The sequence below is a fragment of the Amblyomma americanum genome, chromosome 8 (genome assembly GCF_052857255.1).
Source record: "Amblyomma americanum isolate KBUSLIRL-KWMA chromosome 8, ASM5285725v1, whole genome shotgun sequence".
In the NCBI taxonomy this organism is placed as follows: Eukaryota; Metazoa; Arthropoda; class Arachnida; order Ixodida; family Ixodidae; genus Amblyomma; species Amblyomma americanum.
Window position 1 is genome coordinate 26,987,434 of NC_135504.1, and position 27,437 is coordinate 27,014,870.

The 27,437-nt window shown below is 45.0% G+C and overlaps 1 protein-coding gene across 1 annotated transcript; it reads left to right on the forward strand.

Annotated features, from left to right (window-relative positions):
• Positions 1-84: 84 nt before the first annotated feature.
• Positions 85-26,097, forward strand: LOC144101191 (transmembrane protein 104). Its single transcript, XM_077634261.1, has 12 exons — positions 85-295; positions 4,738-4,859; positions 5,822-5,960; positions 9,434-9,506; positions 10,220-10,287; positions 10,377-10,407; positions 10,837-10,936; positions 12,538-12,667; positions 14,316-14,409; positions 15,340-15,632; positions 18,370-18,606; positions 22,403-26,097. Exons 1-12 carry the CDS (start codon positions 251-253, stop codon positions 22,709-22,711), a joined length of 1,641 nt encoding a protein of 546 aa, XP_077490387.1. The 5' UTR covers positions 85-250; the 3' UTR covers positions 22,712-26,097.
• The last annotated feature ends 1,340 nt before the right edge of the window (positions 26,098-27,437 follow it).

The window sequence follows — 27,437 nt, forward strand, 5'->3', positions numbered from 1 at the left end:
CAAAAAACTTGAAAATTTTAAACATGATAAGGAAATGATAAGAAGCCTGATAACAAGAGCTTGAGTTGCTTAAATAGCCGCTGCGGTGTGCTGCCGTCGCCAGCGTGCTCAGCTGGTGTGTGTGGGGGGTTGTGGTTTGAGATGCTAGCAACGCGTAGTCGCCTTAGTTCTCGTTGTTTTTATTAATACTCGCGTCAGTAACTACTCCTAATCTTCAAGCACACAGTTAACACCTCTAAGCCAAAGCAAAATGGCAGGCGACTCGTTGGATACATCGGACAGCATTTCACCATTGGTGAGCCGCTCTTTTTGATCGTTCAGTGCCCCGACTTGAAACCAGCTTGTTTGCGGGTTTTTTTGGCTTTCTTATTTTCGCCAGCGTGCTTGCTGCCCCGTAGTCTTGTGCCAGTGCCAGCTTGAAGAATATTTCCATAGCAGAACGCTCATTTCGGCCTCTGTGTCGCGCAGAGATTGTTTTGCAGAAGCGGTTTGGGTGAACATGACGTGTTACATGCGAGCCTTTACTGCTTGTGGTGAATGCCTGCGGTGGCATTTGCTTCATTTACGTGTTTTTGTTTCACGACCGCTGAGCTTCATTCCGCTAAACAGCTGGCGACCGCAGCAGCTGCATGTTGTTGTGCTGAGTACCAGACGACCCTGCAAATGGGCCGCAGTTTTATGTCGGCTGGTTTCTTAACGAAGCTGCAGCGCGCATGTATGCCGCCCACATTTCATCGTGCATCATTAAAACGCGTTTAGTGAAGCGCATCTCGTTGTCAAGGCGATTTCTTTTCGCTGTGCTTTCCGAGGCCCGAGTGGACGTTGGACGTCATGCATAGTATGCATGCTTTTAGGACCTAGTTATCAGTACTCTTGGCGCTTTGATACAAGAGGCTGGATTTGGGCCGAATGCGGCAGCATTGTACAGCAGCCGATTCTTCTTAGCAATAGCCTTTTTATTATGCACTTTGAATACTTCGGTTCGGTTAGGTTGCGAAAGTATTTGGGAAAATATTGAATCTGGCGTCCTGCTCAACGTCGTTGTCCTTAAATTTCTCTGCATTGTTACTTGCAGTTAATCATTGGCGCACCATTTCCCAACTCTAGCACATATATCTGCCCTGGTAAACTTAGTCTAGACTTGTACCATTACTTATGATGGGGCTATATAAGCCTGCATTTAGGACGACCGCCCATAACCATATACTGATGTAAGAGGATCCTCTTCTACACTGCCAATGGTGTTGACCTGATTGCCCATTTCATCTGATTCTAGAGCCCCGTGTACTGTATGATGTCGGTGCACGTTAAAGAGCCGCAGGTGGTCAAAATTTCCGGAGCCCTTCATTACGGCGTCTCTCATAGACTGAGTCGCTTCGGGACGTTAAACCCCTATAAACCAAACCATTTCATTTGAAAATACAGTTGGTCTAGCTTTTTGCCTATCACAGCTGGCAGAGCAAGCCACTAAGAATGCTTTTCCTTTCTCTCTCTCACTCTCTATCTTAGCAGGTATTTGTTTGCCAACCTTAATCTTTTCTTTGGGCCATACGTTATCCATTGTCGTTTGTCTGTGGGGATTTGGCATGCCTGATAAGTGGCAGATATAGTCGTAGTCCTGTTCATTATGTTAGGTTGATTTATCTGCTCTTGCAGCAACGACAAATGTCATTTCTCCAGATTGATTGAGATGTGCTGCTTCTTCTTGCAACATGTACTTTCCTAATTGTGTGACTGTCTTTGTGCCTGTCAGCCTGCGTGACATTGCTTTCTTGCAAGCTTTGTCCTTTAGTGCTGCGAAATAAGTAGTTCGCTGCCGCCAGAACCTAAACCCTCCAAAGATTTGTAAATTTCTCTCTGTCAGGTCAACACATACACTTCTAGAACTTGACGCATGTGTAAAAAAGCATAGCATACACTGCAAAAAAAAGATGTGTGCACATACACACACAAGCACTACAAGTTATTGGTGATACTAGCACATGTGCATGTCTTTTGTTCGTCTAGGTTTACAATTTTTTTAAACTTTATTTGACTTCATGCTGTTTTGCTTAACAGCTACTTCTGAGGTACGCCTCTTCAACATTCCATGCCTATGTGCTCTCTGCACCTCATTTTGTGCTGGCGTCCATCACGATAAACAAAGTACACTTGGTGCAAAGTTGTGTGGTGTGAGATAAGTTTACGATGTACGGTAAAAACGTAACATGGTGTCCGTCATTGGAGGAGCTGTAGGAATGGACAGCATTTCATGTTTGGTGCAGCTTGTGCATTTAAACAGTCGGACTGTTTGGTTTCAAGAACAGCCAGGAAAACGGTGGGGGTTGCCAAGTAAATGAGTTTTATTCCACTCGCAGATGGGAGAGTAATACTTTGGCCTGGACTAGTTGTTTCATTCTTGATTGCACCTATCTTGTACACTTTTAAGACTGAAACAAGTGTATCTTATGCAGAGGAAATGAGGACAGATAAAGGAACATAAACGCCAGGTTTTTGTGCACTGTACATGTTGTTTGTGTTTCTTTGTTCATTTCCATTCTCCTCGTGCAAAATGCATACATCTAACAAGGAATCGTCTCTCCTAAAAGCTTGGCTTACACAGATCATGGCTGCTGTTCGTGATGTATGGCCTCGCTTTGTCTCTGTGGGTGCCATGGTGACACAGTTGCAGTAAGGTTGTGTTCCTGAGCTGTAACTTGTGGATACAAACCTGGTAATCTGATGCTGGTAAAGCTCCATTTTTAGCAGAGGCAAAATGAAAATGTTCATGTACTGACATTACTGTGCTCATTAAAGGGCTCTGCATGGCTCAGGCTAAGCCTAGCCATCATGTTTCGTAGCTTCGTTGGCTTTGCACATGGACCTTTTTTTTTATCCCCTTTAAATGTTAGTCAACATGTGCAACAAAGCATCTGTTGCTAACCAGCCAAATCTTTTGTACTCCTCCTGGCTGGATAACGTGCACCTGCTGTGGTAGTCATGTAGAGCTGTTGCTTCCTGTAGCTCAAAAGTATGCCTGGCTTCAGCATTCCTGTGTAACCCTCGTAATCTCCGTTGCACAGTCAAGGACTTTGTATTGTGCAAACGCCACTGTCTGTGGCCCCTTATCTCTTGCAAGCCTTCTGCAATACCTGCCACAGCCATGGCAATTGTTTTACACCACATATTATTCAAGTGGTCATCCCTATGCCCTGCAGTGGCATTCCACATGTGCTCTACAGGTGACAAGTGCTTTGCTAGCACAGATCATTCTTGGTTTGTGCCCTAATGCCTTGGTGGTTTGACAGGCTGAGCTCATTGCATGCAGTCATCATCCACATTGTGTTTTGTGATAAGACAAGCTTGTAAGATATATAGTCTTTCACTTGTCATTCCTTAAATCTAAAAATAAAATGCAACCTGAGTTGTTTTAGAAGTTACGCTTGTTGCCACCTTGTAGAATGCAATGCTTGTTCGTAGGCTGGTATGGCAATTGTGCCTAGCTGGGCGAAATGCACAAGCCTAAACCAGAGACAAACCATAACACGCAAATACCTAAACTTTTCTTTTTCTGCAAGGCCCTGACCACCCATCAAGTCGTCGTTCGGTTAGTTCATAATTTACAAGGCATGCATCACTGCAGTTGATTTAAGCCGTTTAAAGTTTTGCGCTGTATCTGGTGGCATTCCAGTGCAGCCATGTAGTTTGCGATCTAGCTGTGACGGATTGACATCCTCGCTGCATTTGTTGAATTTCTATGCAGGAGAAGGACAAAAAAAAAGCTCCTGTGCTCATAGTGTTGTGCACGTTGAAACGCACCAATTGGGTGCAAAATTAAGTCTGAGCACTTGACTTTGGCATCCCCTCCAAAACATGCGCAACATGCCACTGCTAACAAGTGGTCTGCTTCACTTAAGAGAGGTAGAACAGGCTACACACGATATCTTGGAAAGTTCACTTTCCTCAGAGATCGATTGGGGAGATGGACCCAATGGGATTCTGTGACAGAGCTCTCATATCCAGCCCTAATGAGGCGACTGACTGCCACCACTTTAATTGTGTTCAGCAAATGAGACGGAGAGTATTTTATATTTCAGAGGGCATGGTGCTGGCTGACATAGCAGCCCATTGATTCCTTTTTCTTTCAGTTTCAGAGTTTATTCAAAAATATATGCAAAACTTACTAGTAAAAGAATACAGAAAGAGGTCCTAAAGTTGAGTACTGTACTGGGAACCTCCTACAATAAAACTAAAAAAAAATGAGGCCGCTTGTACATCAGTGCATAAATTTTAGTTACCAATATAATAGCATAAAACACTACAGAATTTCATCAAAAAATAACGCACACACACACATCATCGTCATACTAATTATTGAAGACTGCAAGGACAGAGCAAAGTCCAAATAGATATAATGTGGATTGGAACAATACCATGATAAACAAAGAATAAAAAGTTAAATGAGGGCAAAGTTTTCAAACATACTATACGACAATGAATTTCATAATTTGATTAGAGAGAACCCACGAAAGTTAGTTTTAACTTTCAAAAGAAAGGGAGGGGGGGGGGGGTCCATAGAGGACATTTCTATCCATTTTTTTTTTTTGTGCTCATCAAAATTTAATCCAGTTGTTCTTTCTTGGTATATGTATTGTGCTCATCCTGCTGTGAAAGACTCATTTGTTGTTGAGAAAATTGTATGTCAAAATTTTCCCGCCACGTGATTCACTCATCATCGTCATCGTTCTTTCTTCTCAGGTGGGGTTGGTCTACATATTCAACCTGATAGTGGGCACAGGGGCCCTCACAATGCCCGCAGCGTTCAAGGATGCTGGCTGGGTTCTCAGTCTTATCATTGTCATCGTGCTCGCCTTCATGAGGTGGGTCTCTCTTTGGCTACTCTGCCCACCTTCTCCTCTTGACAGTGCGCAAAAGTATTTCTCCTTTTGCATTGGCCTTTGTTGCTCGCGTTCCCCCTTTTTTTTCCTTTGCTTGGTATTTTTGCTTCTGTTCTTGACATTGTACATTGTGATTAAAATAAACTGTCTAAGCACTGTTTCACATTCAGTAAAAAAAAAAGTAAGTTTGTTTCCGCTCGCAATAGGAGTGCTTGAACTACTTAGGGTGAATTGTTGAAACTATTTTTTTATATATCCAAGTGGAGGCAGTTGTAGTGACAGGAAGGTTGTTTTTCTGTTATGTAAATGGGGGGGGGGGGGGGGGGGGGGGTGCTACTGTCATCAGCCAGTGAAAATATTTTATCATTAAGCCAGCACTAAACGGAATGCATGACAACTAGCCAGTTGCATAGCTGAGAGGCATGCTGATCTCGGGAAATGGTAAGATTGAACGGAAACAAATCATTAAGCTGTATATTCGCTGGGTCCCTGGTGGAATCATCCTGCTGTAGAGCATGGTTAAGCTTTGAGGGGGACAGCTGCGGCTGAATTATGACATTATTGCTTTATTATATGGCATTCGCAAACAATACCCACACTTGCAACACTAGGGGCAGACATTGGCATTTTGTTCGCATTTGCACTGCATAGTGTCTTTTCATGCACTTGTGCATGTGCGTGGAGTCGTTTAGTTTTCGATAGTTCTAACTGAAGTGCTGACAAGTGATGTTTGCAGGTAATAAGACCGTTCTTGTTTTGTCAAACTGTTAGCAAACATCTTGTCAACTCTCGCTTAAGGGGCAGTAGCTAAGTTGCATGTCGATAATACAGCAGTAATTTCCAGTGCAAACGTGGATATTCTTTGTAGCATATTTAAGAGAACTGTGGGGGGAATGCTTTTTGTGCTGCATGATTAGTTGTTTTTCTGCATTTTTTTTTTTCAGCTACTTGACAACGACGTTTGTCATCGAGGCCATGGCGTCGGCCAACGCGCTTGTTCACTGGAAGACTCTGCAGCACTACAAGCGAGTGGTCGACGAGGAAGAGAGCACAATCACTCAGGCCAAGCAGGAAGACATGGTGGTGAGAAACCCCCACATCCAACTTGGATTGCGACTCTTGCACGCTTAATGTTTCAGCATGTCGCATTCTACGTGGGCAAAATTTATATGCAAGTAGGTGAACTGTTAGGCGATAATGTGAATGCTGCCATTACCATTAAAGGGGTGGTGGTTTGTCTCCTAATTGCATGGTTCTCGGGCTAGTCTGAAAAGCTGCATAGCTCTACATTAACAGCCAGCCGTCTCGGGGACTAAACTAACTAATGGCGACATATATTACGGTGATGTTGATGGCTAAACCGTTTGCAATATGCAGATACAAACCCCGCAGCTTCCCTATGAAATAAAACTAAGATTTCCTTTGCACACCGAAGGCACCTACCTTGTCTGGCATGTTTTAAAAAGTCTTTTGAGTTTGTAGGAATGCTGTCCACTGACACCTCTGTGCGCATTTAAGAACCTACGGGGTCCGAGTTAATCGGAGCCCTCGACTATGGCAGGCACACCTCGTGTCCCCTAGTGGCCCCACAGTACACGAAAAAGTGAAGCTGAGACTGTGACTGAAACGTCAAGGCCGAGATTGAATTTTTTTTTTTCCTTTTTCAGTCCTACACATTGTACCAAGCTTGCATAGAACACAGCACCCTGGATATTTGTACATCGACTCCTAGCTGCATCAATTTCTAGCACACTGGTCTTGCACTGCTTTGAGATCTGGGCTCTCGCCATACATTTTGAGCATGACAGTACAATTTATGGCATTGTTTTTACTACTATCCCCTTGAATACAACACATACCCTCATCAGAGATGTATATATTAACGAGAACAGAAAACTGGGCAAGTTGGAACGGATTTATCGTAAAGCAGCGCGATACACAGGACCATGTAGATGAAACGGCACAGCATTTGTGTCGTCTCCTGTTTCTTCCACTTCGTCCTGTGTGTCGCGCTGCTTTAAGATGAATATATTTATGTTGGCACCCACTGCTGTGGTGTGCCTTTGACATGATGGCCTCCTGCAGAGAGGGTCACTGCGTAAGGATTATCTCTGCTTGAATCCTTCCCTAGTCGTGCGTCGCATTGCTTACAAGTGCGTCCATGTGCGCATGTGAGAGAAAGGGACATTTGTGCACATCTGTGCATGTTGATGAAAACAGGGGGGCTATCATCTGTTCTGCTGCACACATACAATACGCTCACACACATCCTTTCATGCCTGGTCAGCATATTTTAGGCACTTTCCCTTAGTTGTGCTTGCTGCAACTAATCTTCGCAGTCTCGGCAGGCTAGTGCTGCACAGGTCCTGCAGCTGTAATTAGTTTTCAGATTTGCAGTAGTTGAACCGCAGCTAATTTTTTTTTTCTTGTGCTTAAGTTTCTGATTAATGATGCTTCCGGGGGCGCGTAGTATGGTTGCTTTGGGAAACGGTAAAATGGCGCTGTGCGTTCTTATCCCCGGGGGGCAATTTTTTAGCTAAACTTACAGTATATGGTACAGTGGTGAACGGTTGAAGCACTGATGCTGGATGCAACTATATGTAGAAGGACCTTTGGAACAGAGACATTAGGTTTTTAGCATGAATTCGGCATTGGAGCTCATTGGAGAGACTTTTTACTTTGCCGGCGCAAGTTACAACGTACAGACTTGTACGTGTGCATCACTACTTAAAACCAAACGGCACCTGGATGAGCCCACAGATGGCATGAGAGGATGACACGTTTACTTTTTTTTCTGTCGATAAATCCGCTTGTCCTGATAAGATGTGCTACAAGGAAGAAGAGGAATTCGCTTCATTGCACGGGGAGGCCTTGAGGCCAAGCGGGGTTAAGCAAAAGAGGGAAGGGTTACAGAGATAGTAGAGGCCTTCAGATAAGGCCGTGAGGGTCTTGTTGCATTCACCTGCCCCTATCACTTGGCTGAAGGTAGTGTTGTTACCTGAACTGCAGAAATTTCCATAGTAAAGTCCGTTTTTATTAGCTGCTGCCTTTTGCTACGTAAAGAGGTGTGCATGCACTATGCAGTGATGCATGTTTTGTTTTGTTGAAATGCAGGTCATTTGGTAGTTAGTGCCAGTGCAGTTCATTTCTCATAAGGCAAACTGATCTTTTTTTTTCTCTCTGTTGCTGCAGAACTAGCTGTAAAAACAAGTTTTTAAGTTGTGTGTCCTTTAGAAACTTTTTACAAAAGAATGTAAAGAGAATGCATAAAACAGTTTTGGGTCTGCTGATTCATAAAACATTTTCAAAAGAGACAAATTTTATCCCGATAAGTGAAGTGGGTGCCCAATGGCAGCCTTTTTATTTTTTACGTTCTGCAGTGCACCTGAGCTAGGGCTTCCTTCTAGCGTAGCAATTGTCCATGCACTCTTTCGTTGGCAAGAGGTGTAATTGCAGACACTGCATTTATGTGGTATAAAGTGATGCCTGTCGCCAGAGACCTGCTAATGCCGCGCTTTGCACTGCGAATTGTGTGCCTTCTTTTCAGTACTGTGCCACGGGGTGTGATAAGTGCCTCAAGTGCAGCACATGGCCTACTGTGCAGCTTGTAGGTCGCTCGGCGGCCCTCAAGGGCAAACTGTCAAAGCGAAACTATCTGGCCATTCAGATCGAGCGGGTAACTGTGTGAGTAGCGGGCGCATGACCTTCCACTCGAAAACACCCGGTGGCGGACCGGCCATCTCTGCTTCTCTCTTTGGGGGGCCTGCTGATGCAGTGGCAGCGGCCACAGCGCCATTGCGTCCTCTGTGCTGTTGACAGATCTTCCCTTCAGACCCATGTCCCGTGGCCAGGATCATTGTCTCCTTTCTGTCTCTGCCTGGGCTGTTTGGTTCTGGTGCTCAAGACCGTGACCGTGCTCGTTTTTTCCCTGCTACGTGTTCTTTCTCTGTTGAGCCGTAATGACACATTTAGTGTCATGTTTTTTTTTTTTTTCAAATTTAGTTATAAATCAAATGGATCATAATGCCTTCGCGATTAAGACAAGGTTTTCGTAGCAGTGTGGAGAACTGTTAACTAGTGGTCTGAAAGAGTTAGTTTTGGGTGAAAGGATAGAAAAGTGGGAGAAAGCAAAGGGTTAGGTGAAGTGATGAGCTTAGCATATTTGCAGGCATAAGATGACCCTGTCAGTGTAGGATGTGGGTAGCTCGTTAGCATTGAGAGGGGCCTTCCTGCCCTGCAATGGTCAAGAACGGGCTCGTGACTGCTTTTAATCCTTCCTTGAGGTACAGCCAGAAAACAGAGCAAAGCAGTTGGGCGCAGTTAATAAAAAAAAACGGGTCTCTCTCCTGGGTAGCATAATGCCTTTGCGTATTATATTCTAGGACATCTCAAGGGAAAGAAAAGGGAGGCCAGGGTATAGAGTCCAAACCGATGATCTCAACTTTTAACTGAACACGGGTCAGCTTAGACTGTTCATAACTGTTCACGTAAACTAGCTGGCACCGCTCGCTTGAAACTGTGCTTCAGTTCTCTTTCTCTCCTTGTTCTACCCCCAGAACGAGCTCAAGACGGATGACATCATATCCAAGTGCGTCGATGAAGATGAACGGGTGCCCCTTCTTCTGAGCAGTTGAGTCGTTTTTGCCTCTTTCATTTCCTCAGAGGGTGACTTCTTACTGTTGAGTAACACGGTGGCGCAGGCAGAGGCTCTTTTTTTTCTTTTTTTTTATGCCTCACCATAATTTATGTCCATATATATATGTTGAGTAACACAAGTCCGTTACACTTAGTGGTGCGGGCCGAGACACATTTTTCTTATTTCCTTCTTTAGTCCCAATATAATCTATGTTGAGCAACGCAGCCAGTTGTGTATGGATGACCGAAAAATCCACAGCTGCCCACTAGTGATGCAATGCAGCACTGGTTCCTTTTTATGCCACAATTTATGTAAGAAAAGACGGGGATCATGTGTACTTGCACAATTGTTAAGTAGCCGCAACAAGGTCAGCTTGCCAAAACTGCCAGCAAGCCTTGCTTTAAAAAAAATTTCGGGCGAGGGGGTCATGTAGATGCGTGCAGATTTTAACGTATTACTCGCATGCATCTAATGCTTAAGCCAAAGTAACTCTGAGGTAACTGGCTGCAGCAAATCAACCAAGTATAAATCCCTGTCGTGTCAGTTTCCCCTTATGGTGACCTTTGGTCTAGTCAGTCAGGTAGTTGAATCTCCGTCGTGATTCCTGTGCATTGGAGAGCCTCCCCTTTTGTTCATGTGAGCGTGCCCTCTTTCCACAGTTCTCTGCCAATTCTCTCTCTCCCTCACTCTTTTCCTTGCCTTCCAGGTGCGGCAGAGAGGATGGCAGAGTCTTCGCATGTCAACTACTTTGCCATCACGGAACGCTTCGAGCTGGTAGGCTTCTTTCTCCTCGCATTGTTTCTCCGAGTCTTTGGTGCATGGGGTTTTCGAACTAATTTTTTGTTTTGTTTTACTCTATGCAGGGCAAGATGGCCTCTCTCTTTTTCAGCAAATGTAAGCATTGCGAACTGAGCTACAAAGACAACCTTTACAGCGTCAGTGTAGCACATGTGCTAGAATATGACATAGGTGCTTGTAAGTGTTAATAGAAGTGGGGAACTCTCATATAAATGATCCAGTGTCATTGAATGATTTGAGTTTTTTTTTCCTGCTCCGAGCAACCCTCTCTTTAAAAATGTGGTCATGCCACATTCAAGTAAATACGCTGTCTCTTGTCAGCTTTGTCCCGTGGTTTAGCCCTTTTTCGAAGCGTTAGTGAATACATTGAGTGTTTAAGCAAGTTCCCTTTTGCCACCGCACTGTAGAAAACCAGGAATTCCGTCCTTGCTTGTCTCATTGACACCTTAACATCTTAGTATTTCAAGTTTTTTTGTTTGTCTCCCCCCCCCCCTCCCCCCCCCCCCCCCCCATTTTTTTCTGCAGTGGGTGTGAATCTCTTCTACATCTGCATAGCCGTGTACCTCTATGGGGATCTGGCCATATATGGGGCAGCCGTTGCAAAGTCTATCCGTGACGTTGCATGGTGAGGTCTTGGTACTTTTTTCCTTGCACAACACACAGCATTGCACAGTTGAACTAACTTGTGCAACCTGTAGCGTCACATGTACTGAAGGTTTTAGCTTTATCAGATCAATTCAACATGGAAACTCTCTAGGCTGACAAGCCAGCCAAAGTTTTCAGGGCTCATGCGGAATTAATCTCTAGCAGGTTGTTGCAATACCTCATCTTTATGGCGCAGCATGATGTACATTGTGGAAAATAAAATTTATGGCTTTGGCTCAACAGCGGCTCATGAAGAGGATTCAAATTGTTGCATGGTTGCAACATTCCTTCCTGAAGTACGCTTAGACACTAGCGAAAGGTACTGCAAAAATGCTACAGGACCATTCCAGTTTGGACAACGCTTTCCGTGCATAGTGTCTGTTGACTGAGTATTGCTTTCTTCACAAGGTGTAGCTTCATGCATTATTTTTGGCTATGGATACTGCAAAGCCCTAATTTTCGCAAAGACCTAAACTTTCATGTTTTTGCGAATTGCCTGCAGCTCGGGGAAAGATAGACCCCACGGATGGTTTTGGCAAAATGGCAGCTTGTAATTTGGCAAAAAAAAAAAAATAATAAAATAAACGCCTCTGAGATTGGCACGTTGTTTCCTGTCTACTGCTAGAAACGGGAAGTACGGTGGGGACTCCCCGCTGGCAGGTTGTCTCCGTGAAGAGAAAACGCAGTTGTTCCTAGAAACGACTCTTTCATTGTTCATGGCTGAGAGCTGAAATGGAAGATTACGATCTTCCTAACCTGTCATTTGAGTTTCTGTTCAGTTGATTTTTGTATCTTTGTTTCTCTGTCTCTCCTCCCAGTAACATGTCTAGAACTGAGCGACAAGCTCGCAGTTTTTGATGGCATTGTGAGTCATATGCTGGAAGGTGCTAGATTCGCCAAGGTGCATGATGTTAGTTTACGAACAAACGCGATCTTCTGAAATATCCTGGCTTAGGCTCTAAATTTCGGTAGGAGTTCTAATTATTTCCAAAAATATGTTTGAGGAGCAATGCCATCCATGACCGTTTTCTTTCTTGGCCTACTGCTGAATGAATCCCTGCTAAGATGAGGTCTTTATGATTGGGACATCATGCGCCATGCACTACCTGTCTTTGCAGCATTGGGAGGTTTGCAGACCATGGGGAACGAAGGGAGAACTAAGAGGCAGGGCACATCAGCTTCGTGAAGTTTCGTACTTGCAAAATATTTGAAAACTTCCATTTCCTCCACTTTCCTGAAATACTGAACTCTCACAAAAATAGGTCATTTACAGTACCTGGCAGTAGTTGTTATTCTGAACAGGATTATATAGAGCATCCTGAAAAATTGTTGATAAGTGTATTTCAATTAAATTTGTTTGCGAAGGGAAAAGCTTTCTGAAGGTGGGCGAGGATGAAATCTGAACTTGTGTGCAAAACTCGGTTCCGATAGCCAGGAAAATTATCTCTCGGGACTCTGTACTTCTTTGTCACTTGCATAGTACTGGGTTAGTGGGTACCTATTGGGGGGGGGGGGGGGGGGGGGGACCACTGGTAACGAGACATGTCACTAAATTGTTTTTTCTTTCTGTCCACTTTGCAGCCAGGTGCCATTGACACCGGTCGACAATTCCACTATCCCTGTCAATAACTCCAATGCCACCCTCCCCAGCGACATGCCGTGCTGGCAGAATTCGACCATCAGTCGCGGCAGTGCCTACCGGATATTTCTGGTACCTCTTTTTTTCTTCCAGTCATTCTCTCTGTCTGAAGCAGAAGCATTCTCCTTCTGCTGTGTACTTTGACACAAGCCTCACAGGAGGCATGTGAACAGTATTGGCCTGAAAAGGCACTAACAGAGTATATCGGTTAACCAGTCTGCACAGATCTGGCATCCATTAAATATTCAATTTCATAAAAATGTGGAGTTGGGCAAGTTGGTGCAAGGGCATTTTGAGAAAAACAGCCCATGTACAAGACACTGCATAGTTTTCCTCTTGCATCCTCTCCCTGCGATGTTTTCTTTTTGTCATTTAGAATTGTCCGTTCCTTTTCTTTATTTCCTGTCTGTCCTGCTCTATGAAACTGCTGTCAGGTTGCTGCCATGCAGTGCAATGCCGTCTACAATATGGCCTATTTATGTAGGAGGCGGTGGGATTAACCACGAGGGTGGCGCGGGCGAACACTCAAGTTTAAGGTACACTCAACACAAAATCCCCCAAAAGTAGGAGATTGGACAGCCGTTGCCAGAGCTCGGTTGGTACAGTACCACCGTACGCGAAATTTGAAGTTTGTGGGTTTCGATCCCACCGTCAGCATGTATTTGTTTTTTCTACTTTCTAGTCGAGTATCTTTCAGCCATAAAATAATTTCACTAATAATTTCCCACTGATTAACACACAAAAAAAATTCAAATATTCCCCTGTGCTTTCCTTCCTTTCTACGACTGTTGGCTTCCTTCGTGCGTATGCCATAACGAGCCCTTCATTTCCCTACCCTTGGTCTGCTCACCAACACCCAAGTGAGAAATTGGAGAGAGTGAGAGAAACTTAGTAGCAGCCTGGAAAGACGTTGAGTTTGCATTGCTTCATTGCTTCATAGCCCCTCTGCCGGATGCTGGGTAGGACTGACATTAGAAAATCCATTGCACTAATTGGTGTGTCGGCTCCATGAGTTGGAAAAAATAGAGCCCCCCCCCCCCCCCCCGAAAAAAAAATGGAAGGAAAAGAAGGCCAATGTTTGCAGAATAATGTACACCCAGGGAATCTGGCTTCGTCTTGATCTTTTTTTATGCTATGTTTTGCTCAGCGTTGAAGTTAAAAACTACTTTTTGGTAATTTTTCTTGTATCCAGCCGTTTCACTTTATAGGATTTTTTTTTTTTTTCTATAAGGCTGCTTATGTCATTCAATCTTCTTATTCTCCACTCCTTGTGTAGAGCTGTTCCATTCTTGAAGCCGTTTGTTCCCTTTCATATTAGAGGGACCAGTACATCAGTTCGAGCATTCCATGAATGACTACTCCAAAATTTTTTTGCCAAGCACACTTTTTCCTGTTCTCATAGTTCTGCTCTTGGTGTGCGACATCCGACAATTGTTTTTCAACTGTGGCAGAGAAGTAATCAACCAGTTCATCTTTTTGTGCAATCTGGTTGGTCCCTTTCATTGTGCAGGGACCTGTACTTTGATGGGGTGGGACAATTGAGCCTGACTTTTATGGTTGGTGAATATCATTGCCAAAGGTGCCCTTCACTTTTGCAGCTTGCCACATTGTAACCCACCTTGTACTGTAGTTCACAAGGTGTGCTTGAAATGCCTGTCACCTCTTCTGGTCACTACTCTCTTGCAATTTTTCTTTCACTGTTCTTTTTTTTTTTTTTTAGTTGGGATTCCTGTGCCTCGTTGGTCCATTCACCTTCTTCAACGTGCAGAAGACAAAGTACTTGCAGATATTTACAACCCTGATGCGGTGGATTGGTGAGTTCTTGTTGTCACCTCCTTCGGTCAGTTATCAAGCACGAAGTCCATCATTTTAGTTGCCTGTGAGTGGGATGGACTGCTTTATATTGTCTATACTTCCGGTTCATTGTGAGCGTTTGCTTTAATTTCCGAAGCACCGCAACATAGGCTCAGCACATTGAACGAGTAAAGCATTCAGGCAGGATGAAGACCTTGTTGAGTTCGAGTGCCATTAGAAGTTCCCATGCAAACTGGCACTGACTAGCTCAGTGGACACCTCGCTTTGTCCATCACGCAGGGGTGTACGAGGTGGAGTGTCTTCCGTAGCGGAAGCTGCTTCCTTTAGTTCACTTATTCCGAGAGCTCATCTGCGGTGCTTCATGATCTTTGTTCCTGGCATTGAGAACTGCAGTCTACTGGAGTGGATGGCTGTCTGTTGGGCATTTTTTAAATCTGATTTCTTTCTCATTCTTCTTGACAGCTGTATTTTTTGTAAGTATGCACGTACAGTGCTCAGCTCAAAGAGATACTGTACTCAAGTTCTCTTCACTATCTGTCAGACATAAAAAGCTCAGTGTGTTGCCACCTTCTTGGCTGTCTAAATCCGCTGCGAATATCTCTTATCGGTTTGGTCTCCGTTTCGCCTGGGAAACGTGCTAGTGTTTGGCTAGGAATTCACCAGTCGTAGTAGCACTGTGCTTTTTTCCTTTTTGTATATACATATATCAATATTGGGCTTATCCCAGCTCTGTCTACATCTAATTTTTTTGCCTAGTTGAACACCATCCACATGGAAGTCTTAGTGAAGGTGCCATTTTCTTGGGTGGAAGGCGTCAGTTAGTTTCAATTGTTATTTTTAACCGCTTTAAAATTCTCTCTCCTTTTCCTGACATTGCGGGGTTTCAGAGTGCTAAAAATGCCATTGTCCCTCTGCTTGTCTAACAACAGCGTTCCTGTCTATGATTCTACTGTGTGCCCTGGCCCTGGGTCAGGGCAAAGGCCAGGGCCACCCGGCCATGGCCGTGCCCACGGGGTTGCCCAGCCTGTTTGGGGTGTGCGTCTACTCGTTCATGTGCCACCACTCGCTGCCTTCGCTGGTGACCCCCTGGCGGGAGAAGCGTCACTTGTTTCCCCTGCTGGCTGCCGACTACCTGATCATCCTGGGCTTCTACACCCTGCTCAGCTTCACGGGCATCTTCACCTTCCCCGAGCTGCACGACATGTACACCCTCAACTTCCAGGTCCTGCCTCCACTCACCTACTCTCACCCGCTGACTAGACTCGCATGATCCCATTTATGGGCTCACACCCCTGCTGGCTGACGTGGCTCACTCACTAGGGTAGCAGCTGAGGCCAGTTGATGGCATATACTGCATTGTGAAAAGTGCGCTGTAGAGGCAGTGGCCAAGAATTTGGCACTTGTCCTCTATTTCTCAGTATTTTGTGTCATCTGTGCTGTGCTGTTCACTTCATGTCACTTGTGGCGTTTCGTTAATTGCCTCATTTGCCCATTTACTTGGCATTTGTAATCGTGCAGCGTAACCCTTAGTCACGCGTGTTAAGCACCATAGCTACAGATGAATTCACTGGGAACGGAGAGCGATACGAGAAAGATGCTATATGTGGAACTTGTAAAGCATGAAGTAATGAGACAAAACAATGAGGTCATTGCAGAAACTGCATTTCAAAAAACTCAACACTGAATATCCATATTGCTTTGTGTTTGCTACGTAACCAGAGGCACTTCAAAGCTTGCCAGTGGAACAAGCTTATGCATGAGAATTCAGAATGCCCTCGTACAGCTGCAACTGTGGAAAGATGATTTTTTTGAAGGTCAGCGACATTGTCATCATCATTTCTTGTGTCACCATCATATGATATCTCTATCTGTCATGAGCACATGAGCAGCATGGCTAGGCTAAGGTTAGGCATTGGTACTGCTGCCCTGAGTAACCAGAGTAAACTTCGGCTGATTGGCAAATTGCTCTGGTGGTAGCCACATGGAAATGCATGGGAGATGGGGGATGGCTCAGTGGGACATTGCGTCAGTCTTGTCCTGTCCCCCATAGTCGGATACAACTTGAGTCTGCAGTGCATCTCCGCCCACAGTCAAGGCTACCAAATGGAATTTCTCCATGACAAAAAGTGCACTGTTGTTAAAGCTTTTCTTGTTACCTAAAAAGAGGTAGAATTTTGATGCCGCTGGCTTTTTTCATACTATCAAACATTCAAAAACTGCTTTTGTTCACTGCTGCTATTTTGTTCACTGCTGCATAATCAGACTCCACTGATTATGACTCATTGTTCTCAACTGTATTTTTAAATTTGTATCCTACTATAGCTCTGCTGGTTTTTTTTTTTTTTTTTGGTGCTGCCGCCACTATGGCTCTGCTCAGACTTCCATGCCTTAAAAGAGGATGAAAAGTTTGGAGAGATTTTTTATTATTGTTGTGTTACTGGTTGCATGATGCTACAGTCTACTGCTGAAGACGAGTATAAAAATATTGCCGTAGTCTTGTAAATCTTTCCCTATGATAACATTGGGGGCAGAACTCTTTTTGGCAGGAATTTTTGGATCGACAAAGAAAGTTGGGCTAGAACTGACATTTGCACCATGCTATGCTAAAACGTTGCAACTCGCCAACTAGTCTGACTATGTCGCCTTGTGTCAATATATTTAAGGCCCCATACTGTCTGCAGTGGAAAATTCTGAATTCCACGGACACGTAATCCCACAGGAAGCATACGACTCTTGAAAGGGATGTGCCAGCTTATTTTTTTTTTAGCATAAACCTTGCATGCTGCAGATCTGTCTTGTAAAATTGAGCGTGTGGTTTGTAACTCGGCATCAACTCTTATCTTCAAAGACTGGCTCTTGGTTGATGCATGGTACCCATAATAACTGCAATGGAAGAGAGTGTTGGGGTCACTTTTTTCATTCCAGCCCAGAAAGACTGGGCATCAAAGTGTTCACCATTTTCTTCTTGCTTAGAAAGAAATCTGTAGTGCTTTGTCACCCGTGGGTGTCGGCGCCGGTCAGCCAGTGTGTCATGGGCTCGAGACATGTTTATGCAAGCATGTGGTATCGGGAGCATGTTTCTGGCACAATCTGCATGACATCTGCTCTAATGTCTTACGGCAATGAAAGCAGCAGCCAATGGCAGGGGACCAAATGGAATAGAAAGCAAATGGATTGTTACAGAATACGACCTCAGATATTTGTTCATTTGGGCAAGGGACTTTTGATTGTCACAAAAAAAAATCGGCAGTAGCTTAGCTCTGGTTAAGCCTAGATATACAAGCAAAAAGCTTCAGTTATGCAAGGCGCATTTCCCGTTGTTAAGGCGTTTTGGCTGCACGTTTAGCTTTAACTTTATCATTTTTTTTGCTGTAGTGCAGCCAACTCCCTAGCGAGTACTTCTGGATTGGACGAATTTAGTTTCTCAGATTTTCTGTGTAGTCTAGCAGCAGCCGCACTCTCCTTACCTTTCATGTCGAGTGCGCACGCTATTCTCTGGCAAGTGCATTATATAGCCTCCTTACGCATGCACATGACGTACATGTGCAGTAGCGTGCGGCTGCGCCGAAAGGTCAGGCGACGGAGTCGGCGGTGGCGGCGAGGAACGACCACCTGCGCGGCGCGTGACGTCACTTATTTTCGCGCATGCGCATAACTTGCCAGTTCAGCTCACGCGAAGCTCGGCTCTGACCCGCGTGGTGAAGCTTTTCACTTCAAAACACGCGCTTGCGACGAACGTCTAACGATGACGCATAGCGCGCGGCAGTGGCCACCTGCGCCGTGCGCGACGTCACTTGTGCTCCGACATATGCCGGCTTGCGTGAGGCGCAGTGTTGGCTAGCGTAGTGAAGCTATTCGCTTCAAAAAAATGTTGGTACACTGTCTCTCTAACATTGAGGTACAGCGATCCCTGTAGCTTCTGCACTGGCTCACTGTGTTTCCTTTCTATTCTCGTGCAGCCCAACAGTGGCACGGGCGGTTCCATCATCCCACACATCCCGGTGCTCCAGTACTTCCTGTCTCTCTTCCCGGTGTTCACACTCAGCACAAACTTCCCCATCATCGCCATCACGCTCCGTAACAACCTTCGCTCCCTGTTCCTCCGCGAGGAGCCAGCGGCATCCTCGAGCCAACCCGGGTCGCGACCCCGCAGCAGCTCCATTCAGAATGGTGCACCATCACAGAGTTGCCAACAGGTAGGCCCACAGTCAGTGCCGTGACACGTGTGTCTTGTCTGTTCCTCTTCTTTCTGCTATTTTGCGTTTCACAAAATTGCATTGTCGTTGCGTTAATTTTGCGCCAATTGCACAAGGGGTCTTGACTTCATCCCACCGTGAGGGGGTCACATTCACCCACAGGCCAGTGTCTAGAAAGGGAAGCGGACAGTCCGTCTCGGAGTTTGTACACAGGCGGGGCTAGTGTGAACACAAGAGGTCACTGTACCCCCATTTAGGCACAAAAGCACCTAGCCGCTTACTTGGAAATAAGACGCCAGCTAATATGAAACCATGAACAGTGGTAATGAAACACGACAGTGGTGCAAAAGCAGGGTGCTTCTGGGACGAAGGTGCACATCTCAAAAGGCAGTGGAGCACTTGACAAGGCGATATGCATAGTACATCAAACACCTATGGTGCTGCATTTTCTCTGCATTCTCTCAGACCACAAGGATCTGCCTGTGTGATGATCACTTGCATGATTTAACTGGACAACCACTGGCCGTGCTTATCACTTGCTGCACTGCCAGGTTTTTTTTTTGTCTATGCCAGAAGCACAAGTAAATGCTCCCTAAGGGGCCACCGAGAGCATCATGAGAGAGGTCTCGTGGTTAAGGTCAGCTGCATCAAAGTCTTTCCACCATTACATCAAGGAAAGTGTCTATTATCAGGTGGAAAGACTGATTAACAGTGGATATCCAGGTCACGTGATCGGCACAGCCAGCGAGAAGGTTATTTGCTGGGTAAAGGGCCTGGAAAAGTGACAAAAAAGAACACAGCAAACCCGTGGTAGTACCGTATGTGCATCGACTTTCACACAAGATTAAGAAAGTTGATGGCAGGTATGGCATTCGTGTCATGTCTTCGGCTCCCAAAAAAACTGTCAGTGTTATGCCCTGCGATTGAAGCTAAGGCGGAGCAGGGCGCAAAGAAAAAAAAAAAAGAGGATGTGCTGTCAGACATATATCACCGTACGTCGCGTGCAAAGTGGGCACAGTGTACAAAATCTCCCTGTTGTGTGGAAAAGTGTACATAGGCCAGAGTGGTCGATGTTGGAATTGCGGCTGATGGAGCATGCCGGAGATATGGAAAAAGGTGGCACTTCAAACAATATTCTTCTTGCGCTTGCTGCAGTTACGACAATGAAGAAGCAATGTTCTCCCCTCTTTTCCAAAACGTGTGTTCTTTTTCGTCACCGAGATCGTGTAACGTGGGAGATAGTTGAAGCCTATCATATCGCAGAAATGGGGCATACATGTGTTAGTGACCCTTCAGTTGGCTGGTCTGGTAGAGAGTTTTTTGAAAGAGCGATTGAAAACCACGTGTTAATCTTTTTTTGCACATCGATCGGCATGGGGCGCTTGATTACTCTGGGTTTGTTTGGGTTTTTTAGTATATATAGAAGCGTCTGAATAAATATTCTTGTAGTTGCGAGTAAGCGCTGTGTCCCCTCTGTGTCTGTTTGTTAGCGCCTGGATTTTTCATAATGAGCATGTTGGAGTTGGCCTGTACTGATAGATTACCATGGTTTCATGACAAAGAAGCCAATTTCACTGAAGTTGGAGCTTTCATAAAGTTCAGTGAACCTCCCTCTTAAAGGGACACTGAGGAGAAATTGAAGTAATTTCACTGAAGTTGGAGCTTTCATAAAGTTGAGTGAACCTCCCTCTTAAAGGGACACTGAGGAGAAATTGAAGTTGGCTTGTATCCATAGAATACCAGCTCCTGATCACAAAAACGCCACTCTTCCTGAAAACAAAGCTCTTGTAATGTAGAAAATAGCAAGAACCAAAATACAGGTATCGCCGCCACAGGCCAATCTTGCAAGTACAAGCGTGATGACTTCCTAGGACAAGAGGCGCCACTATGGAGGAATTTTCCTTACTTCATGGATGTCACGAATCTCTGAGGCTTGCAAAGGAAGGTAGCGCACCGCACCGCTACCACCCAGAAATCACGGAGTCTGCGTTTACGTCACGTTCCACGGCACTCCGTTCTGTGTCGTCATAAGAGTTCTCCGTGTCGTCATAAGAGTTCTCAAGTTTGAATCGGAGCGGCGGGAAAAAATTTTTCAACTTCGAATCCAAATTTCTTTGAAATAAATGCATCTTTCGCTCCCGGACAAGCGTCAACAAAGCCATGAAATGCCGAACTATCAGATATTGCTAACAAAAAAATTTTGATAGGGTTCTCCTCAGTGTCCCTTTAAGGGAGGTTCTTGAGCCATGGCATCACCCCACAAGTAACACAGCACAGTTTATTATAGGCTAACAAAAGAGCACCAACGTGAACAAGAAAACAAATGCGGCCAAACCACAGTTCAGGCAATGCTCCCACTAGCACGATCCCGAATGGCATCTGAGCTCCGCAGTGCTACAATAGAGGGACTGTCTCAGTGGTTCTAACCATGCTATGCTGTGCTCTGCTAGTCGCAATACAAGCTGGTAATGCACCTACACACACACACACGTTACAACGAACGGCGGCTCTGGCAAGTGAAGAACACTATGCCTGTGCACTCAGATACAATAAGACACTATCCGCTCCAACAAACTAGCGTTTAGATAGTTCGTCGTAGCGTTGAGCTAGCTTGCCCCAAAAAGAAAAAATTCCCCCCTTCCCCCCCCAAAAAATGAAATACAGGTACTGCCACCACCAGCGTGTTTTTACTGCAAACTGCAGTGCTGCCCAGATTATTTTTTTTTTGTGTATGCCAGAGAAAAATCAACATAGCCACAGAGAGCTGTGGTATCAATTTTTACTGACAACGAAAATTCCTCTGCGCCCCTTTAAGCACCTGCTCTTCTGCCTGCAGTATTCCTTGCGTGCGTAATAAGGAGCGACTCTTTCTGCGATGGGAGCAGTAGCTGCACATTTTAGCGCAGTGGAAAAGCTCTGACCTGGCCACCTATGGCTACGCTGAACTAATTTCACACAGGTGGCATTCTGTACAGTAGTGAAGCCTCGTTCATACGTTTCTTTAAAAAAAAAAATGTGGGAAAACTGTCTGATCCAAGCTGCCTAATTCCGAAGACTGCAACTGCTGAATGAGGTACAAAAACATTTATTGATAACTTCACTTTATTAAATTATTCATTAGCATTTCTTTGCACAAGGTCTGAACCGCTCTTTTTCTAGTGCTCACAGAATTCAGTCTGCATTTGCGCTATCTTAAGCGTTGAAGGAACTTTGCAACATCTCTGGTCTGTCGATGGCAGTGGAGAAAGTAGCCATGACCCCTCATCATTTTTGGGTGCTTCGTCTCCTTGCGCGAGTGCACTGCGGGGAAGCCGCCGCGATGGCTGACAGTTGCAGCGTTTTTTTTTTGTCATGCTGCGTTTCTCATACTTTCATAACTGGCCTGGTAATGTGCAAGCACATTCAGTATAGTTCACCCCGTTGCCCGTAAATGCAGCAGCTTAATCGCACTGTCTCTCTTCATGTTGCATCCCCACAAGAGTATGCTGATTATATGTTAGCAGGCAGTTTCTTTCTTTTTTCTATAGTGGTTGCTCTTTTGTGCCTAGGCACTGCAGAGAACCCATTACAGCGGGTGACTGTCACTGCATTTCAGCTCTTCATGTCGCGTGCACCCATGTGCACTTGCACATGTGCAGTGTTGCTAAATGTAGCGTACAACCTGAATTTGTCGGGATGCAAACACGTTGTAGCTGGGAAATCATGTTATCTGGGAACACATTAAGTGGGGGAAAAAAACGGTGTTGACTCTATGGTCAATTTCTTCTCACTGATGCTCCTTTCCATTCTCGTGCAGCTCCTTGTCGAGCGCTTCTTCTTCCCGCTGCTGGCGCTGCTGCCGCCCATTGCTGTTGCACTGGCCACGGAGAGCGTGGAGTTTCTGGTGGGCTTCACGGGCTCTTACGCTGGTGCCTTCATCCAGTACATTATACCGGTGGCGCTCGTGCACCGTGCTCGCAAGCAAGTGCTCGAGGCACTGGGACTCGGCGTCAAGAACCAGCACGCCTCTCCGTTCCGTCACGGGGCCTGGCTGGTCTTTGTGCTGGTGTGGGCAGTGGCGTGCGTGACGCTGGTCACAGTCAACCACATCGTCATGCAGGCATAGTGCAAGAGAGCACCCGAACATAGCAACTGATGTCTCGCCGCAACATTTACCCACCGCCAGCTGGCTGTAGGGACGGTTGAAGCACAGCTGCTGGTGGTGTGTCCGTTCAGCATATTGTACAACTGGGTGCTGAAGTGCGGGAACGTTTCAACCCGTGTTTATCATTCCTCGAGCTCAGTTTGCTTGTACTCTGTGTGCAACTTCAACAGAGGCGCCAGTGATACCACAGTTTCCTGCCTTCTACAGCACTGCCAAGCTTTGACAGGTGCGGCACAGCACCTGCCTAGTGAAGGAGCAACAATGGCCCACACCCACTCGTTGTTTGAGTCTGTGCTGTAGCTTACGCTTTCTACGTGTGGTGTGTTATGAAGGCACGGGCAGTGCACAGTTTATTGCAAAATGTCCAAAGGGGGCTCACGTGGCCAGTTTGCTCACGTGGCCAGTTGTTCTTCCAGACAACCAGCTGCTTTACTTCAGCAGTACCGGTGAATTTTGTTCTTCCTGATTCATCACATTGCCAGTTCAGCATCACCCATGACTTTACAACAGGTCTGCAGCACTTCCGTGAGAGTCACCTTTTCTAGCATTCTCAGCTCAGTTACTGTCTCCACGCTTGGACTCATTGATCCACATTGATCTGAATGCTTTGCGCATGTGGACATGCGTAAGCAGTTCTGCTACCTCTGGCTTGTCGAATTGCCATGCATGCTCAGATCCTAGGGGGGCTACTTCGGGCTTGAATGCGTGCTGAAACGTTGGCGTAACAAGTGAAGCTTGGGCACATCCCAAGGCTGGGCCATTGTTGGTCTGAGACTGGGGTTAAGGTGGGCCATTGCAGCAGCTAGTCGCTACTCTCTGTGGACCAGAGCCGGCCATTGCGGGTCTAGAAGCGCCAGTTTTTAAACTGAAAAGTTCAAAGTAGGCGGCTTGGATGTCGTCGGGGAAGTTGTTCAGCAGTAGTAGCAGAGACACGTTTAAATTCAAGTGGTGTTGTGTAGAGTGCTTTCTTCATGTGTGTGCTTGTACTTTTAAATCGTCAGTCTCTGCACTGCAGTTGTGCAGAGTGTAATTTTTGCAGCATTTGGTGTTGAACCAAATCGGCAGCTCTGAAGGAACATGCGAAAGCATACCTGTGCTACTGTGCTACTTGCATGGCAGTCATTACATGTACTAGGGCGTGGCTTTGTCCACATAGATGTGTGCATCAGTACTGCCCTAGCATTTTTCGTTGTAGCTATATTCTTGCCTACTGTTGTAGGCTAAAACATTCCTTTCTGTAAGCATTGTACAGGCCCCCTGTACATTTAAATGATTTCCAACAGTGGGACCTGGCTGGATGCGACGTGCCAGTACATACCCGATGCCTAAGTCTTCCATAAGTCAGGACAAGCACTACACCGTATGTTTACTGATTCGGTGAAAAAAGAAGTGTTCCTTGCATGAGCTTTATTTTATTGCTTGTCGTGCACATTTAGAACAGTGAAGTATGTGGAAGTGCTACACTAGCTGGTTACTTGCATTAAATTGTGAAAAAGAGAACTAACTGTGAAGCTAAATGAATGCGGCACAGGCAAATACAGCTTATGCCTGCTCTATAAAATGTGTATCTGAGGGAACCGGCAGTGGTTGTTTAGTATCCTGACAGTTGCATTTACTCTTGTACTTCATTGTGCCTGAATTTGGCACTCCTAGCTTTTAGCAAACTGCACCCATCTAAACTTCAGGGCATGTAGCTATGTTTCTTGCAAAATTGTCACAGAATTGTACATCACTCTATGCATGATTATGTGCAGTCCCGGTGCCGGTTTCATATCTTGAGGTGTCCTGAAAGGTTCACCTTTGCGGTTTGTGCTGTATGTGAATACTACTGTTATCCTGCAGTTGTGCTACCATGTTTCAGGAATGCTGAGGCTTCGAGATTAATGACGTGGTTAAGGATGTATTTTATCCGATCGGTTCTTTTTCAACTCCTTGATTCTTGTTTAATATTGAGCAATGGAATGTGAAAATGTTCTTGTTCAGGCCCTGTATCTGTGGTGCTGCTGGTACCAGCACTACTAGGCAGAATAGTAGTTATGCGATGGATTTCGTGTTTCTCTAGCTAGCTTGTCTAGGCATGCTTGCTTTTTTTTATGTTTATTCCTTGCTTCATTCTTTCTATGTTTGTTGTTTAGTGCTTGATCTTGCTGCTAATATGTTGCAAATTCCTCCATTTGCAAAGCTTTATTAATTTCATTAATATGTATTAAGATTTTTTTTTTTTGAAGTTTTAGGTTTCCACAGCTAACAGTGTACTCCGAGGCTTAGTTATTTTTGTGGCTGTAATTTTTGGTGGGCTTCCGTTCTCTGTACATTGTTAGCCCAACAGTTTTGGCAGCATAGCTTTCACTTTACTGAATTGCCTTGGTAAAAGTGGGAAGCAAGCTGCCTTCTCTGCATCATCATTGTACAGGGTGTGCTACAGAATGCACTTCTCCCTTATGTCATAGCGCATGAGGAAGGCAAGTTGTAATTCGTGTCAAGGCAAAAGCATTCGACGTCTTCGAGAAACGTAACTTTTTTTTTGCGCGCGAAATGTAAAATCTCATCCTTGATAGTCGACGCAATTCCGAGCAGTGGCATGGCTGAACTGCACAAGCCTAGCATTACCTCCGTGCATTCAACATGAACTGCCTAAGTTTTCAGATTCGTTCAGCACCAATGTGCATTGTCATTTGCTTGCACATGTGAATGGTGTTTTTAATGAGAATGCCATTGAATGAACTGCAATTAATGAAATGTTTCGAACATGCCCCTAGTGTACAAAGGACTGTTACTTACAGAGCATGTGCATGTGAGTGGTCGTCACTCTGAATAATACTCCATCACTTGCTCAGTGTATTTTTGTACAGGTGAAACGTTGACCCGTTTGAATTCTCATAATTTTGGTGCAAGATTTCACAGCCACTCTTGCTGTTGACTCGCTGCTGAAACCTTGTGTAAGTTCTGTGATTAATTTTAGTCTCATGAACTTTTTAGAGCGGTGAAATCAAGTCTAGTCGTGCGAGTAGCATTGATGTTTTTATGGTACTCAAAGTGCACCAGATTCGCTGTTTTTCCCGCTTAGTCTTGCTTGATTGCATTGTGCTCTCAGGTTCAGTTGCTATTTTTACATGTTTTTCTGAATCGCTTTTTAATCCTACCATGATGCTAAAGGGAACAGGCTTTCGCAGATTTTCATGGGCCACAACACCCCCCCACCACCACCACCACCTTCTCGCCCATGAATTCAGATGGTTCAAAGTGAATGTGATTGCATTCATGTATTTGGTTTAATAATGCAATTCGCTGAGCCAAATTCCTTCGTGAGCCTTAACGAGTAATAAATTGTTGTATTTTTAAGTAAACCTGTCCCTTGTGTTTTGTTTGGCAAGGCTTGAAATCGGAGTTTCAAGTGGATACACTGGTTTGTTACATTCAGCATCTGCTATTTAAGTTTCACTGAGTTGGGCAGATAAGGGAACATGTTTAGAGAGTGCGAAAACAATTGTCATTTGCCTGGCCAAATCAACTCTTGAGTGCCACAATGCAGCGCAACCAATACATGCAAATGTCTCGTTAGGAGAGACAAGGTACAGCTGTCCCCATTTCAGTGGACACCCAAAACACGCCATGAGTGGAGGGGTGAAAGGTGGAATGAGCAGGCAGAGTGGAGGAGGCACCATAGTGCATGGCTCCGCCTGTTAATTTCGGCTCTACTCCTAATGGATCCTATGGAGTCAACCATGGAGTCGGTCTTATGTAGCCATTATTGAGTGATAGTGTTGAACAAGTTAGGCAAAGTTTTCTAATGAAGTGGGAAAAGTTCCAGGACACAATGTTTGAAATGCATTGTAATGTTTTATAGGTATAATATACATGATATTGAGAACAGATTAATTCAGTGTCTGGTTTGAACCAGCATTTACAGTATAGCCTTATTAATTTCTAACAGTAAAATAATGTTCCAGTGTAACATCACTGCAATGTATATAAATTTTTAACATTTAATTCTTCGGTCCTACCTAGAATGTTGCTGTCCTAATGAGTAGTGGGTTTTGTGGTGCCAGTGAGTAGAGTAATATGCTATGCGAAAAAAAAAGAAAGGCAAGAGGAGCCTTGCTCCTCAGGCTTTGTTCCTGCAGGAAAGTTAATGCTGCCCAGTGGATGAGTACATCATCGTGCTGAAACTAATGACTTAAACATTCCCATTGCACGACAGGGTGAACACATTTCTGTGAAGCTGTTAACATATCTCAAGGAGCAGTTGAGTGGTTGTCTGTTCATGCTTTAAGGTCATGTTATGGGTCCACAAAGCCACGTAGCTATCTTGTTGCAAATGTCTTGTGAGGAAGGACAAGGCACAGCTGTCCCTGTTTCAGTGGACACCCAAAACATGCCATGAGGGGAGGGGGGAAAGGTGGAGTGAGCAGGCAGACTGGAGGAGGCACCATAGTGCATCGCTCTGCCTGTTAATTTCGACCACCTGGGCTTCCTTAACATGCACTTGAAGTCATGAAATTAAAGAATTTGGCAGGTACACAAGACTGCTTAAGCATGAGAATGTGAAAGCATTGATGTGCAGTCGTGCTCCATTGCAGAATGACTGAGTCATGACTGTGCTTACTTTAAACAGACTCTATACACCTTGCCTTATGTTACTTGTAAAGTGTGAGTCATGCTACATTGCAGAATGACTGAGTCATCA